Genomic DNA, 15,072 nt, shown 5'->3' with positions numbered 1-15,072 from the left:
GCAGGGCATTTAATGTACCACTGGCATGTCCCCCCTTTCGCCATTCCACTCATGGATGGTTTAGAGAAAGAAGGTGGCTGTGGTAACACCCCATATGGGCTCGAATGTGAGATTTATGTAGGAGGAAGCAATATATTTGTTGACTCAGATCAAGAGAAACTGAAATTTACCACATCTGTGTTGTCATCTCATCAAAATGATTGAAATTGATTGAAAAATTTCTCACACACAAGACTCAAAATCAGAAATAATTATTTAAATAGAAATTAATTGTTAATATACCACATTTTTAAATTGGACTAAAAAGTATAAGTTAAATTTTCCAAACCCCAAGCTGAATCCAAAGCTCATACATATAGTCCTAAAAATTTGTGATTGCATATTTTGTGTATTACATTGTTTTATACTTCATAAACTTATTTAAAAATGTTATTCATTAAAAATGGATTTTTATTTAAGTAATTATTTTATTTACAGCCCATTGTGTCGAGTTATGACTAAAATTCAGAGAAATATTTCAGGTAACTGAATATCATCACTTTCATATAACTGAAACAGTTTCAGCAACACACACCAGGGATGTTCTTAGGAGGAACAAATGGCATCTCTTCCATATTTGATTGGCATTTGGAGTGCCATCTTACGGCAACAGTGGGAGCTGCAAGCCATTGTGCGTCCGGTCCATCCAATTGCAGCTCCGGTTCAGCGTGAGCTACAACCACTTGCTGACTGCTTGACAGTAGCGCCAGTACAGTGCAGACTGTGAGACCAAAAGATAGTTCGGCACAAGCTATGGCCATTTGCCAGCTTCCCAACTCCAGTGCCAGTCTGATCTGAGCTATATTTTCTGTGAGCCCTTTGCACACATTTCCCGTCACACACCTTAAACTCTATATCAAGGAATCTCTTCTTATCCTGCATCGTAGGTCATTTAGGAAGTTGTTAGTAGCTCACACTGGCTTAATGGGAGTAGTAGCTTGTACCTGCATAGCCCTGTAGTTGGGTGGCCATACATGTATTTCCTATCTTCACAAACTTTGCTCATGAATGTAGCATGTGCCAGTCTGGTGCTGCAGTCTCTGATTCCAACAGGCTGTTCTGTGATTCACCACTAGATGGCAGTGGCATCTCTTTTCGCCTCTTCGCCCCCCCCCCCCCTCTCTCTCTCTCTCTCTCTCTCTCTCTCTCTCTCTCTCTCTCTCTCTCTCTCTCCCCCCCTCTCTCCCCCCCTCTCCCCAACCTTGAGCTGTTGAACTGTGCTTATTGTTATTGCCAACAAAACCCGGATGGGGAATTGAAGTCACTTAAAGTGAGTGGGTTAATCAGTTGGGAACATTGGCATATGGGCTACGAGCGACATCTCCTGCTGATGATCTGTGAGAGTAGTAGCTTCGAGAACAGTATTTTGCACAGTTTTAATCTGTGAATGGGTATGATTTCAAAGTTTCTAACAATTCAGATTCTGTACCAGTATTCTAATTGTGAGCCGATAAGCCATAATTATAACTTTCATGTTTTCTGTTAAAAGTGACTGTGGGTAAGAAAACAAAATAGCACATAGTTATGTATACAATTTTTGTTTAAAATTATTTGTAAAAAGAAAGAATATACTTGAGACAAACAATTTGCCTAATGATTTAAATGCCCTGCTAATGTAGGTAAATAGCTGCTAGAAAGATATCGAAACTGCATGTTTTCACTATTCCCAACACAGCATTTTTCTTTCTTGTGGCTGGTTTTCTCACAGAAAACCAGTACTTTGTGTGTGTGTGTGTGTGTGTGTGTGTGTGTGTGTGTGTGTGTGTGTGTGTAATGTCCATCTGAATGAGATTAGAGAAATCTGTGCCCTTTCAAGTCTCTCTTTGTTTGTTAGTTGGTTGCATGTTCCATTGATCAATCGCACGGTATGGTAGCCATTATGTGGAACGTCTAAAGTGCACAAGAAACGCACATATGAAACAATGTTAAAGATTAATATTTCTGTTATTTACCCCATTCCCTTAAATGGCACAAAATGCGTGTACTATATTTATAGATTTATTTATTCCTATTCCAGAATTCATCTATGGTATAGAAGGAGTTGTCAAGGAAACGTGATTTAAATTTATTTTTGAAGCTCTTACTGCTGTCTGTCAGACACCTTATTTCATCTGGTAATTTGTCGAAAAATTTTATAGCAGCATATTTTACCCTTTTCTGTGCTAAAGATAAGTTGAGCAAAGGATAGTGAAAGTCTTTTTCTGGTATTATAATGTTGAATATCACTGTTGTTCTGAAACTGGTCCATGTTGTTGAGAACAAATTTCATTAGTGAGTAGATGTATTGCGAGGCTGTTGTAGGCATCTTTTTAAAAGCTCAGGAATTCTTACAAGTTGTGCGGCTATGAACCCCACACATTATTCTAACCACTTTCTTTTGAGCAGTGAACAATTTTTGTCTAAAAGTTGAGTTACTCCAAAATATTATTCCATATGACATCAGAGAGTGAAAGTATGCAAAGTATGTTAGCTTACTAATTTCTATATCCTCAAAATTGGCAATTATTCTGACTGCAAAAGTTGCTGAACCTAGTCTCTTTAGGAGGTCCAAAATCTGAATTTTCCAATTAAGATTCTCATCTATATGTACACCCAAAAAACTTTGTATGCTCTACCCTGTCTGCTGACTTCTGTTGATGTGTTATATTTATTGGAGGAACTGTACTTTTGCAGCAGAAAATTGGATGTACTGTGTTTTTTTCAAAGTTTATAGCAAGCCCATTTGCAGAAGACCAATTAATTACTTTTCCAAAGACCTTATTTGTATCCTTTTCAATTGGACTTTCTTTTACTGGATTAATAATGATGCTTGTATCATCAGCAAACAGTGTCAGTTCAGCTTCCTGTTTTGGATAGTAAGGGAGGTCGTTCACATATATCAAGAACAGAAGGGGGACCCATGATTGAACCCTGTGGAACACCTGATGTAATTTCACCCCAATTAAATGAAGTGGCAAACTTATGTAAATCACTTGACCCATATAAGGAAACTTTTTGCTTCCTGTTCTGTAGGTATGACTTAACCACTCGTATGCTATTCCATTTATACCACAAAATTGTAATTTCTGTAACATAATTTCATGGTTCACACAATCAAATGCTTTGTACAAGTCACAGAAAATTCCTATTGGTGACATTTTACTATTTAATGACTCTATTATGTGGACAGTGAAACTGTATATTGCTGTCTCAGTCGAACAGCAGTTTTGAAATCCGAACTGTGAATTACTAAGTATCCCATTGCTGTTGAGATGGCTAACCACTCTTGAGTACATTATTTTCTCGAAGATTTTTGAGAATGCTGTAAGCAAGGATACTGGCCGATAATTATTGACATCTGTGGTGTCCCCCTTTTTTGTAGAGAGGCCTGACAATGGCATATTTTAACCTGTCTGGGAAAATACCTTGAGTTAGTGATGCATTATGTGTGTGACTCAGAACATCAGCTGTAATTGCTCCACATTGTTTTACTATCTTATTAGAGATGTCATTTACTCCAACAGAACATTTATTTTTCAGAGATTTAATAATTTTACTTATTTCACAAGAGATTGTTGGGTGAAACTCAATATGACTAAATTTTTCAAAACAGACTCTTCCATGTACTGCCTAGCTTTTTCTTTTCAACTGTTCTCCCCAATTTTTTTCTCCTACACTTAAGAAATGAGTGTTAGATACATTAGCTACTTCAGTACTGTTGGTTAGGATGGTCTCGTTCTCTTTAACAGTAATACTACCTACCCCAGTGGTTACTTTTCCTGTCTCCCTTCTAACAGCATTCAATATTGATTTTATTTTATTGCCGGAGTTGTTAATTTCTTCTCTAACATAAATATTTCTTGATTTCCTTACAACTTTTCTCAGTATGTTACAATAATTTTTATAGTGTAAAACTACTTCTGGATCTTTACTAGTTCTTGCTGTCTCGTACAGTTTTCTTTTTCTTTCTGAAGACACTTTAATACCTGTAGTAATCCAAGGTTTCTTTGAAAAGTGTGTGGTGTTACATTTAGTAATTTTCTTTGTGAAACAATGTTCAAAGAGGGATATAAATTTATCAAGAAATATTTTGCACTTATTAGCATTTGGCTCATTATATGCACCTCCCCAATTAACATTTCTTAAATTTTCTCTGAAGTGTTGTGTAGATACCGGTTAGAGTGACCTCACACTTTCACTTAATGGTTTCTGAACTGTACACCCTGTTAGGTTTTGTAAGTTAATCAGATGTGCATCATGGTCTGACAATCCACTTACCACATGGAAAGCACGTGTTTGTTTTGCATCCTCATTCTGTACAGATACATTATCTATTAGCGTGCTACTGTCCTGAGCTATACATGTAGGGAAATTGATCACTGATTCTAAGTTGTATGTTGTTAATAACACTTCTAGTTCACTTTTCCTATCAGAATTACCTAGAAAGTTTACATTTAAATCACCACAGATTAATAACTTCTTCTTTGTCTGACAGACAGCATAATATGGAGTCAAACTTTTTTTATGAACAGCTCCCAGTCTCCTAATGGGGACCTGTAGACTGTTGCTAATATCAATACTACATTATCTAGCTGAAGTTCACATGCACAAGCCTCAAACTACTGATCAACACAAAATTTGCTTACTTCTACAGTTTTGCATTTATACCCTTGTTTTATGAAAATGGTAACTCCTCCTTTATCCATCCTAGATCTAAAAGTGTAAGATGCTAAATTATACCCACTTACACTGACACTATCCATGCCCACAGTTGAGTTACATGGTGCTCAGACAGACAGATTATATCAATCTCATTCTTATTTTTGAGATCATTTAAACACATTGATAGCTCATCTACTATATTTTTTATTCCCCTGATATTTTGTATGTTGATAATTCCCTTAGATTTACCACAATTAACTGTACGTGAAGTTTCTTTTATTCTATTGTCATCTGTCTGCTGGCTGTTGTAGCCGAGCGGTTCTAGGCAGTTCAGACTGGAATCGAGCGACTGCTACGGTCGCAGGCTCGAATCCTGCCTCGGGCATGGATGTGTGTGATGTCCTTAGGTTAGTTAGGTTTAAGCAGTTCTAAGTACTAGGGGACTGATGACCTCCGATGTTAAGTCCCATAGTGCTCAGAGCCATTTGAACCATTTTTTTGTCATCTGTCTAGACTTTGGCTTTAACCTAAAAAACCTGTCTGCCTGGACCCATTAACCACAGGGATCACCCCTTGTGTGACTGTGGATCCCCTTACAGTTTCTGCTAATAGAGAAACTAACTTACTTTTCCCCATCCTATTCAGGTGCAGGCCATGTATAGTGTATCACAACCTACCAACAGCATTTACTGGAACAGCACTTATGTGAGATTTTGCCGGTGTCTGGAGCGTCCTGTTCAGCTCAGTGTTAACATGCCTTACAGCAATGTTTACGCAGGGCTGATCATGGTGCTGAAAGACCTACACAAACCCCACTTTTGTGTGCTCAGTTTCTGCTCCTATTTTATCCAGGTCACTCCTAATAATGTATCTTGAATTCATAGCCAGGCTGTTTCTTGCTCCCCCAACTATAATTATGTGATCTTCCTTTTCAAAGTCTCTGCATAGCTGACCTAAGTTTTCTGTCACCTGGCTAAGGCTATCACTTGGTTTTACAAAACTTGGGACCTGGTACTCTGCACCTAATTTCTCCTGAAGCTGCTGGCCCACACCACTCCCATGACTGCTGCCTATAAGCAGAATTCTTCTTTTCCTATTCTGGTTTGATGCCGACCTGTCTTTTTTTCTTTAAGCTAATATTCTGCTTCAACCTACTTTCAACTACATCTGGATGAGGCCCTTCCTCCACTTCAGATAACAAGCCAAACTGATTTACTAATTGAATTTGGAGTTTTTTTCAACTGTTTCCCTTTTTCACCCTTTGCTTGCTACCTTTTCCCAGTTCCCAGTCTCTCTTTCCTCCCTTAACCTATGTAATTCCAAGTTCGCATTTTCTAATTCAGCCTTAGGGGCACAAATTTTTGCCTCCTGTTCCGCGATTTTTCTGTCCTTTGTACATAACCTACACTGCCATGGAAGAGCCTCATTTTCTACCCTCGTTTCTTCGCCACTACATTCGCCCCAATGAAACCATAACTTAGCCTACACAGAACACCCCCCTCATTCTAAATTCTACGGCAACCACCACATTTGTCACACATGGTTTGATAGAAAAACTTAACACAAAAGCAGAGAATAAGTTGGCACAAGACTACAGTAGTTTCGTAAATAAACACTAATGTAAACAAACTTTTAAACTTTCTTCCGAAAGTTTTAACTACCTAAACTCTGTATGACCAGCACTTGTTGATAATGGAGTTACTAATCAATGGAATTAAAGGTTTTCACAGCTGGTTAGAGTTCTGAGGTTTTCATTGACTACCATCGATAACATCACATAACATTGTGAAAAGCTTGAGCATTAATTTATGGACACGCTATGTAGGTTATATTATTTATGAATTACCTTTGCTGCCCTTTTTCATATAGGTCAATGGGAGTTGTGGTCTCCCTTTTACTGTAAAGTTTACAACTCAGTATTTTAGTCACAAATTATAGCTAACTCTTGTTGACACTAAATAGTTCACTTACTCTACTAGTGTCGTATGTACATATCTCGTATCTTTACAATTATGTGCCAGTTGCATAGTGCCAACATTCCTCAGTTTTCATGTTGTGAAAGATGACTTGAAAATGGCATTCACCTGATGTGTATGCTATCAACAGTGTGATACACTCTGAAGTTTTCATTTACTTCTGCTGATGAGTGTGATGGGTACCAGAAAGATCCAATTAAAACTTTGAGGTTGCCCTTGTGAAACAGTATCATATGCAAACAGTTTCTACCTCATCTGACTTCAGTTTACTACTACTGCTATTTGGATTTGACCGAAATATGCCATTACAATAAATTTCTGGTGTCACCTGTTAATAATACAGATAATTTGTGAACTGTGCTACTTTCTTCCCACTCAAAGTATTTCAAACTGTAATATTTTTCTAAATGCTTGCACACATAAAGAGCAATACCTTAATATTCTTGTCTGTTGAAGCATTTTTGCAAGTAGTTTGCAGTATTTTTTTAACCCTGATTTAAGGGAGAGGGGTCTAATATTGAAAACATGTAGATCTCACACATACTCAGCTGTACTGTTAACCACTTCTAGTTTGTGATGCTCCTCTGGGTTGCTTAAGGTGACTCCACAGCTCTGTGGTGCAAATGTAAGTGTGAAGTCATGTACATGAATACTAAAAGGAATCTGCAAAATCTCACAAATCTAAAGGCTATGAATTCTACCAAATACTTAGGGGTTACCATTATAAATACAGTAACATGATGCAAGAGGTCTACTAAAATGACTGCCTACCCTGCACTTGTCTGTCCTCTTTTGGAGTATTGCTGCGTAGTTTGGGATATACATAAGATAGGATTGGTGGAAGACATCAAAACAGTTCAAAGAAGGGCAGCTTGTTTTGTATTATTGCAAAATAGGGGAAAGAATGTCATGTATATAACACAGGAGTTGGGGCGGCAGTCATTAAAACAAAGACAATTTTCATTGTAATGGGATCTTTTCACAAAATTTCAGTCACCATCTTTTTTCTCTGAATGTGAAAATATTTTGTTGGCACCCACCTCCATAGGGAGAAATGATCATCTTAATAAAATACAAGAGATCAGAGCTTACACAGGAAGATTTAAATGTTCATTTTTCTCGCCTACTGTTAGATAGTGGAATGGTAGAGAAATAACTTTAAGGTGGTTCAGTGAGTCCTCGACATACACTTAATTGTGAATTGCAGAGCAGTCATGTAGATGTATGAAGCCATCAGCTAACTTCTTGAATTGTTGAAATTTGTGATTAAGGGCTTTTGCTCAGCTCACAGCCACAGCACACAGCAGTCTTTTATAAGAACAGCAATGCTGCTGGTGTGTGTGTGTGTGTGTGTGTGTGTGTGTGTGTGTGTGTGTGTGTGTGTGTGTGTGTGTGACAGAGAGAGAGAGAGAGAGAGAGAGAGAGAGAGAGAGAGAGAGAGAGAGAGAGAGAGAATTTAAATTATCATAGTTTCTTTTTTTGTTTGTTCGTTTATTAGATATATTTTTTGTAGTTGTTTAGCAGGTAGTAAAATTTATCAGACTTTTTCACACAGGTCTTGTTTTATTTTCAAATGTTGTGAATCTTAAATGATAGTTCTTTACTTTATAGGGAGATTCAACTGCTGAAAACACTACAACACAAGAATGTAATACATTTGGTGGAGGTGCTGTACAATGATGAAAAACAGAAAATGTATATGGTATTGGAATATTGCGTTGGAGGACTACAAGATATGCTTGAAAGTGCACCTAAAAAGAAGTTCCCACTTTGGCAAGCACATGGGTTAGTTTTTGTCCGTATCTAATGCTAGTTTCATTTTCCATACAGCTAAAAGTTAATGGGTATGCTGTAAAAGTTTTTGCACTGAACTAGAGGAAATACTATAGTAAAATAAATTTTTTACAGTTTAGGATATCATTTCCACTGATATATTTACAGCACACTTTGTTCACATGCAGGTATGGGTGAGCTCATTAAACATTTGTGTACCCTCCATTTGCGGAGAAAACCTAGTCTGGTGATCTGACACCTGCTCTATATAAGAACATCGTTATGTATGTAAATAATAAAGTCCTTTGTCAGTCAGTGTCATTTGTGGAGAAAAATTGATAGTATATGCCACTCAAATTTATATCATACTTTTAAACAATAGGAGGAGGAAAGAGAACAACTCGCTGTGTGTGTGTGTGTGTGTGTGTGTGTGTGTGTGTGTGTGTGTGTGTGTGTAAAGGGGGGGGGGGGCGGTACACTCTTCAGGTGTCTTCTAGTTGCATATTGACAGCTTAACACCTCAGCTGTAGAGTGAGTTGTTACCTTTACTCCTTCCATTATTTATATTGTGCCAAAGACTTCCCATAACTATATTCATTGCCACATGTTGGTGTTACACATTTCTCAGTTTTGGATGTTTATTTTGAAGCAAAAGTGTGGCTTTATACTGGCAGTTAAAACACAGTAATATTATTTCTATAATGAGTACAGTGAGAGTGTCCATGCAAAATATACATTGAGAGGGATGCTGTCGTATAATCTCATTCTTATAAGAACTGCTGTAAATCTGTCACCAGTTGCAGCTACACTTTTTTTTTACTGTGTCATTCATATTAGACGTGATGATAAGACTTTTTTTTTTTTTGCATTATATTGACTTACTACTTCTGTAATACTTATTAGAATTGAGTATCTGTTCGTCTGATATGTGTGCTTTTGGTGTCATGTGAAATTCTAACAAATAACAGGTTTTTGTACCTGTATAAGAGGCTTTTAATATCATTTATATGTAATCATGCACACAAATACTGCTTCATAAATTGCAGCTCATTAAAATAAATGCGTGGTGTATATTTTTTATCTGCCATCGAAGGACACACTAAGATTACAACCATTACGACAGTTTCTCCCTTTGTTTTTTTACTTAAGCCAAATTTTTGTCATTAATTTGGTGTCTAGCACAGCATTTGTCTGTCTGACTGGCGCTAAAGCCCCAAAGTCCTGGGTAGTACTATTGCTGTTCTGAAGATATGTAAGTTTTGTGTCTCTCCTCATTGTATACCCATAGCCTCGTCTTTTTTTACATTAATACACTGTTGTATTCATGTTTCCAGTTTTGACTCAAAGATGGCAAATGAGCCATTTTGTCCATTTGGAGCCATTCATTCTTCATTAGTGGCTGTAAAACTGAAATCTGCATTTGCGCCACGTGTCTGTAATTTTTTTCTGTATGCTAATATACTTATTGTGTAGATTTTTTATGTAAATTATGGTTTTATAATTTGGACCCAGTATGTTGCATAAAATCTTCTTTTTCCATCCTAATTCTGCTACTAAACATATTGCAGACTGGCTGAGACACTCAGCTGCTTATAAATACACTGGCTCAAGGACAGTTTTAAATATGAATTTTAGTGTTTAAGTAAAAGAAATTTTTGTTGCAGTTGTTTTGTGTGGTTTGAAAAGCTATTTCTTTCTATTCTGGCTGCTGCTTTAAAAGCTTTGTCTAGCCCAAGGGCTGTAACCCTTTTAGCCAGGTATGTAAAGCTCTTACACGTTTTGTTATGTGCCTAGTATTCAGCTAGGCTGTATTTTTCTTTATGTTCATTGTTACTTCAGGTTTTTTTTTCTTTTTTTTTCCAAAAGATATTTGCAACTCATTTGGTCTGCTAATTCTTTCAGTAAATTATTTTTCTGGCTATTTCAAACTCTTCAGTCATTATTGCCATGTCATTTGCAAAATGCAAAATTATTATTTCCAAACCATTCTTCATAGTCTTGATCCTTAAAGATTTAAACAGTTTCCCAAGTTTTAATTATTTGCACCATTCTTGTATTTTTTCTGATACACAGTTAAACAAGAGAGATGAAGCTCCATCTCCCTTTGGAACTCTATTTTTATTTCAGTGGGTTTTAGAAATATCCATAGAATTATATTTTAGACTTAGTGTTAGCCAAGATTGCTCTGATAATCTCCAGTAGCTTTTGAACAACTCCCATTCCTGCAAATTTGTTCTGTAGAACGTCATGGTCAATGGCATCATACGAATTTTAAAAATCTGCAAAGGTAGATACGTATTGTCTTCGTGTTAATTTATTTTTGCCACTATTAGAGAAATTCTGTTCATCTTGACATTTGCTATCTTTAAAATGGAATTTTTGCAGTTGCCACCCATTGATGCCTTGTAGAGTATTATTTTAGAGTAGCTCATTATTAAGACTGGAAAAAAAATTTTCACAAAAGCAAACGGCAAGAATAATATGCGGTATTCACCCAAAGTTGTCTAGCTTTTAAATATCGCTGTTCATTTTGAAGACTTAAATTAAAACAGAAGTATTTACAGAGCAAATACTCGGTCGCTATAAGAAGACACTTTTTGCACTTAATCACTGGCAGTAGCTCATTTGAATAAGCATGTAACATATCAGTACTGACTATGTCTGTGGTCTCATCCTGCTGTGAGTGCCAGAGCTGGTTTTCAGTATTCCAGGGAAAGGGCTTTGTCCAGCCTGGAGGTGGTGCACTGATCTTTCTGTAATCCATTAAGATGGGTTGTGGCTGAAAGCTTCTATGCTGGCTTAAAGGCTAATGACTTCCCAAGGTGGCAGGTGTTTTCCAGTTCCTGTTTGAAATCCACTTTTATAAAAAGGAGTGGTATTAGTGGGAGTGGAAAATGGCCAGTGAAAATGACAGTGATTGTTTTCTGCTCCTTAGAGTGATTGGTAGAGAGGCCTGAACATTGAAACAGTTTTATGAAGCAGTTTCATGCTCGAAAAAGGAGGCCTTGCTCAGTAGCCCTCGCAGGCTTAAGAAGAGTGTCGTGTGACCTGTGTAGAGAAGTTATATTCTAAGTGTGTTGAGTATTCTGAGTTGGGAGTGAGTGCTCCTAGGCAATCAGTAGAATTTGTCTGCCAATATAGAAAGTTTTGAAAGAGTTTTAAAGTGTGTTCCCATGTGTGGCCACAGAATTATGATAAATATCCCAGTTTTCTTGGCAGGTGCTGCAGTTTAGTGAGTGTGTGTATATCGGTAGGAAGGGGTGTCATAGTGTGTGGAGCCATTAGGAAAGTGGAAGTAGTGGTCAATGAAAGTGACTGACTTTGTGAGGTTTAATTGAAGCCAATAAATTACATTTTTTCTGTGGAAACTTGAATTGTGGCAGTCTCATGTGGCTTTCTACCTTCTTACTTCGAATTTTTGTGTTTAGGAGATTATCAGCATAAGCTGTTAGAAACCAGCTGAAAGTGGTCTCTTGACTGTTTTTAGTGCACATTTTCCAGTTCAATAGCTGAATTTCCAAGTCTTGCTGAATGTTGTTAGACAGCTATAGAGCATGAATTATTGATTTTGCAAAAGCAACAAGTTTAACCCTTTACCTGACTCAAAGCAAGGCTGACAGCCCTTATTTAGATTGCTTTTAGAACTGTAGCTGTGCACAGAATTAACCCAAATCGACCGGTAAGTATTTCTGAGTAAATCTGGAGAGAAGAGTATCATGTAATTTGCCTTGTACACTGTACATAACTAAGACTGATTGGATTCTGGCCATAACTGCAAGTGGGGCTTTGTCAACTGCTGTGGAAGCTGCGAAGGCAAAGCGAAGGATTGTTTTGAATGTTATAATAATATAGAGCCAGTGTTCAAATTCTCATTTTTGTCCTGACACATAATGTAAATTTCTTCTTGGTGAAGCAGAATGTAGGTGAGAAATATCACTCCCAGTTGTAGTTGAAGGTCCGTGGTATATGAGAGCTCTGATAAAGTCTGCTGATTTGGTATTGTGGCTGTCCAGGCTGTGGAATACAGGTGCATACCATCTCCAGCTAATTGTCCACAGTGGTGTCCATTTAACTTAATGTTTCATCATAAATATCTTGTGTGTTATGCTCAGTTTGTCACCAGTTCCCTTTTCTTTTCTGCTTCTTTCTTCCTTTTTTAAAAATATTCCCTCCTGTTAAAAGGACATGTAAGAACTTTAGTCATATATTTTATTAATTAATATCTTCATTGAAAACTACCAATAGATTTAATAATTGTTACCAGTAGAGCTGAGAGCCCAAGTGTAATTGGGTAGCTCTGTGCCACATTTGTTTGGGAAATAGATATTGAACTCCAGAGTTTCAGTGTTACAGAAAAGTCAGTGCACCACAAAACTGCATAGTGATAACAGCACATCACTAGATCCCGTATACTGTTATGACACTGACAGGCTTGATCTCTTGACTAGATGACATACAATCTCAGAATTCATTATTTTCTGGATTTGGTTCTTACAGCCATGAGCACTCCACTTGAATTTTGCTGCAGTTGGCTTTTATCTGTACAGTTGTGGTGGTGGTGGTGGTGGTGGTGGTGATAAAGATATTTCTATTTGTTTTCACATGTAAAGAATTAGCAGCAGCTGTTTTACGTAGTTATGTTGTTGGAATGCCAACGGAGAAAGGTGCCCTTCATACAAGGTTTAATTTTAGAGGAACAACACTGTACTCACAGAATGACAGTTGACATTTGATTTACAGGATATATTATGAAAGCTTTGTACCTTTTACAGAATTGTTATCAGAAGTGATTATGAAATATTATAGTACTGTGTTTTCAATTTTATAGTTTTATTAGTTAATAGACTGTGATCGCATTTATCAGATGAGGACTTATTCCTCTTTCCTTCACATTTCTTCTCCTTGTTGTCTGCTCCACTTCTGAACATTGGGGCTATTTCAGGATAATTATTTTTAGTTGTATTTGATTGCACTCAGTGGAAATACACTACTGGCCATTCAAATTGCTACACCATGAAGATGACATGCTACAGACGCGAAATTTAACTGACAGGAAGAAGATGCTGTGATATGCGAATGATTAGCTTTTCAGAGCATTCACACAAGGTTGACGCCGGTGGGGACACCTACAACATGCTGACATGAGGAAAGTTTTGAACCGATTTCTCATACACAAACAGCAGTTGACTGCCGTTGCCTGGTGAAACTATGTTGTGATGCCTCGTGTAAGGAGGAGAAATGCGTACCATCATGTTTCCGACTTTGATAAGGTCGGATTGTAGCCTATCGCAATTGCAGTTTATCGTATCACGACATTGCTGCTCGCGTTGGTCGAGATCCAATGACTGTTAGCAGAATATGGAATCGGTGGATTCAGGAGGGTAATACGGAATGCCGTGCTGGATCCCAATGGCCTCGTATCACTAGCAGTCAAGATAACAGGCATCTTATCCGCATGGCTGTAACGGATCGTGGAGCCACTTCTCGATCCCTGAGTCAACAGATGGGGACGTTTGCAAGACAACAGTTCGACGATGTTTGCAGCAGCATGGACTATCAGCTCGGAGACCATGGTTGCAGTTACCCTTGACGCTGCATCACAGACAGGAGTGCCTGCAATGGTGTACTCAGTGACGAACCTGGATGCACAAATGGCAAAACGTCATTTTTTCGGATGAATCCAGGTTCTGTTTACAGCATCATGATGGTCACATCCATCTTTGGCAACATCGCAGTGAGCGCACATCGGAAGCGTGTATTCGACATTGCCATACTGGCGTATCACCCGGCGTGATGGTAGGGGGTGCCATTGGTTAGATGTCTTGGTCACCTCTTGTTCCCATTGACGGCACTTTGAACAGTGGATGTTACATTTCAGGTGTGTTACGACCCGTGGCTCTACCCTTCATTCGGTCCCTGCGAAACCCTACATTTCAGCAGGATAATGCACAACCGCATGTTGCAGGTCCTGTACGGGCCTTTCTGGATGCAGAAAATGTTCAACTGCTGCCCTGGCCAGCACACTCTCCAGATATCTCACCAATTGAAAACGTCTGGTCAATGGTGGTCGATCAACTGGCTCGTCACAATACGCCAGACACTGCTCTTGATGAACTGTGGTATCGTGTTGAAGCTGCATGGGAAGCTGTACCTGTACATGCCACCCAAGCTCTGTTTGACTCAATACCCAGGTGTATCAAGGCCATTATTACGGCCAGAGGTGGTTGTTCTGGGTACTGATTTCTCAGGATCTATGCACCCAAATTGCGTGTAAATGTAATCGCATGTCAATTCTAGTATAATATATTTGTCCAATGAATACCCATTTATCATCTGCATTTTTTCTTAGTGTAGCAATTTTAATGGCCAGTAGTATATAACTCTGAAGACAACTCTTTCTTTACCTTTAATTTAAATATTTGCAAAAATAATTAAAGAAATGATTGTGTTTAGCAAACTCTAGGTATCCCATTAATTGCAAAATCTATGCTAGGTACTTTAGTCAACTTATTGATGGCTTGGAGTATCTTCATAGCAAAGGAATTGTTCACAAGGACATAAAACCAGGAAATTTGCTTCTGACACTTGACGAAACACTCAAGATATCAGATCTAGGAGTTGCGGAGGTAAGTTATATTTTAGT

General features: G+C 37.9%; 1 protein-coding gene across 5 annotated transcripts in view; it reads left to right on the top strand.

Annotated features, from left to right (window-relative positions):
- Window positions 1–15,072, top strand: part of LOC124721180 (serine/threonine-protein kinase stk11-like) — a 127,020-nt gene that overhangs the window by 23,157 nt on the left and 88,791 nt on the right. For 4 of the 5 annotated variants that reach the window (XR_007006288.1, XR_007006289.1, XM_047246017.1 and 1 more), the window contains exons 2-3: window positions 8,268–8,441; window positions 14,923–15,055. Coding sequence is in view for 3 of the 5 variants with exons in the window: in XM_047246017.1 (XP_047101973.1) it covers window positions 8,268–8,441; window positions 14,923–15,055 (307 nt within the window). In the remaining 2 variants the exon portion in view is untranslated. The remainder of the gene's footprint in view (window positions 1–8,267; window positions 8,442–14,922; window positions 15,056–15,072) is intronic. The other variant, XM_047246016.1, reaches the window with a different exon arrangement.

This window comes from Schistocerca piceifrons, chromosome X (assembly GCF_021461385.2).
Source record: "Schistocerca piceifrons isolate TAMUIC-IGC-003096 chromosome X, iqSchPice1.1, whole genome shotgun sequence".
Taxonomy (NCBI): Eukaryota; Metazoa; Arthropoda; class Insecta; order Orthoptera; family Acrididae; genus Schistocerca; species Schistocerca piceifrons.
Note: the sequence above shows the minus strand (reverse complement) of the source record. Positions and strands in the feature narration are given on the sequence as shown.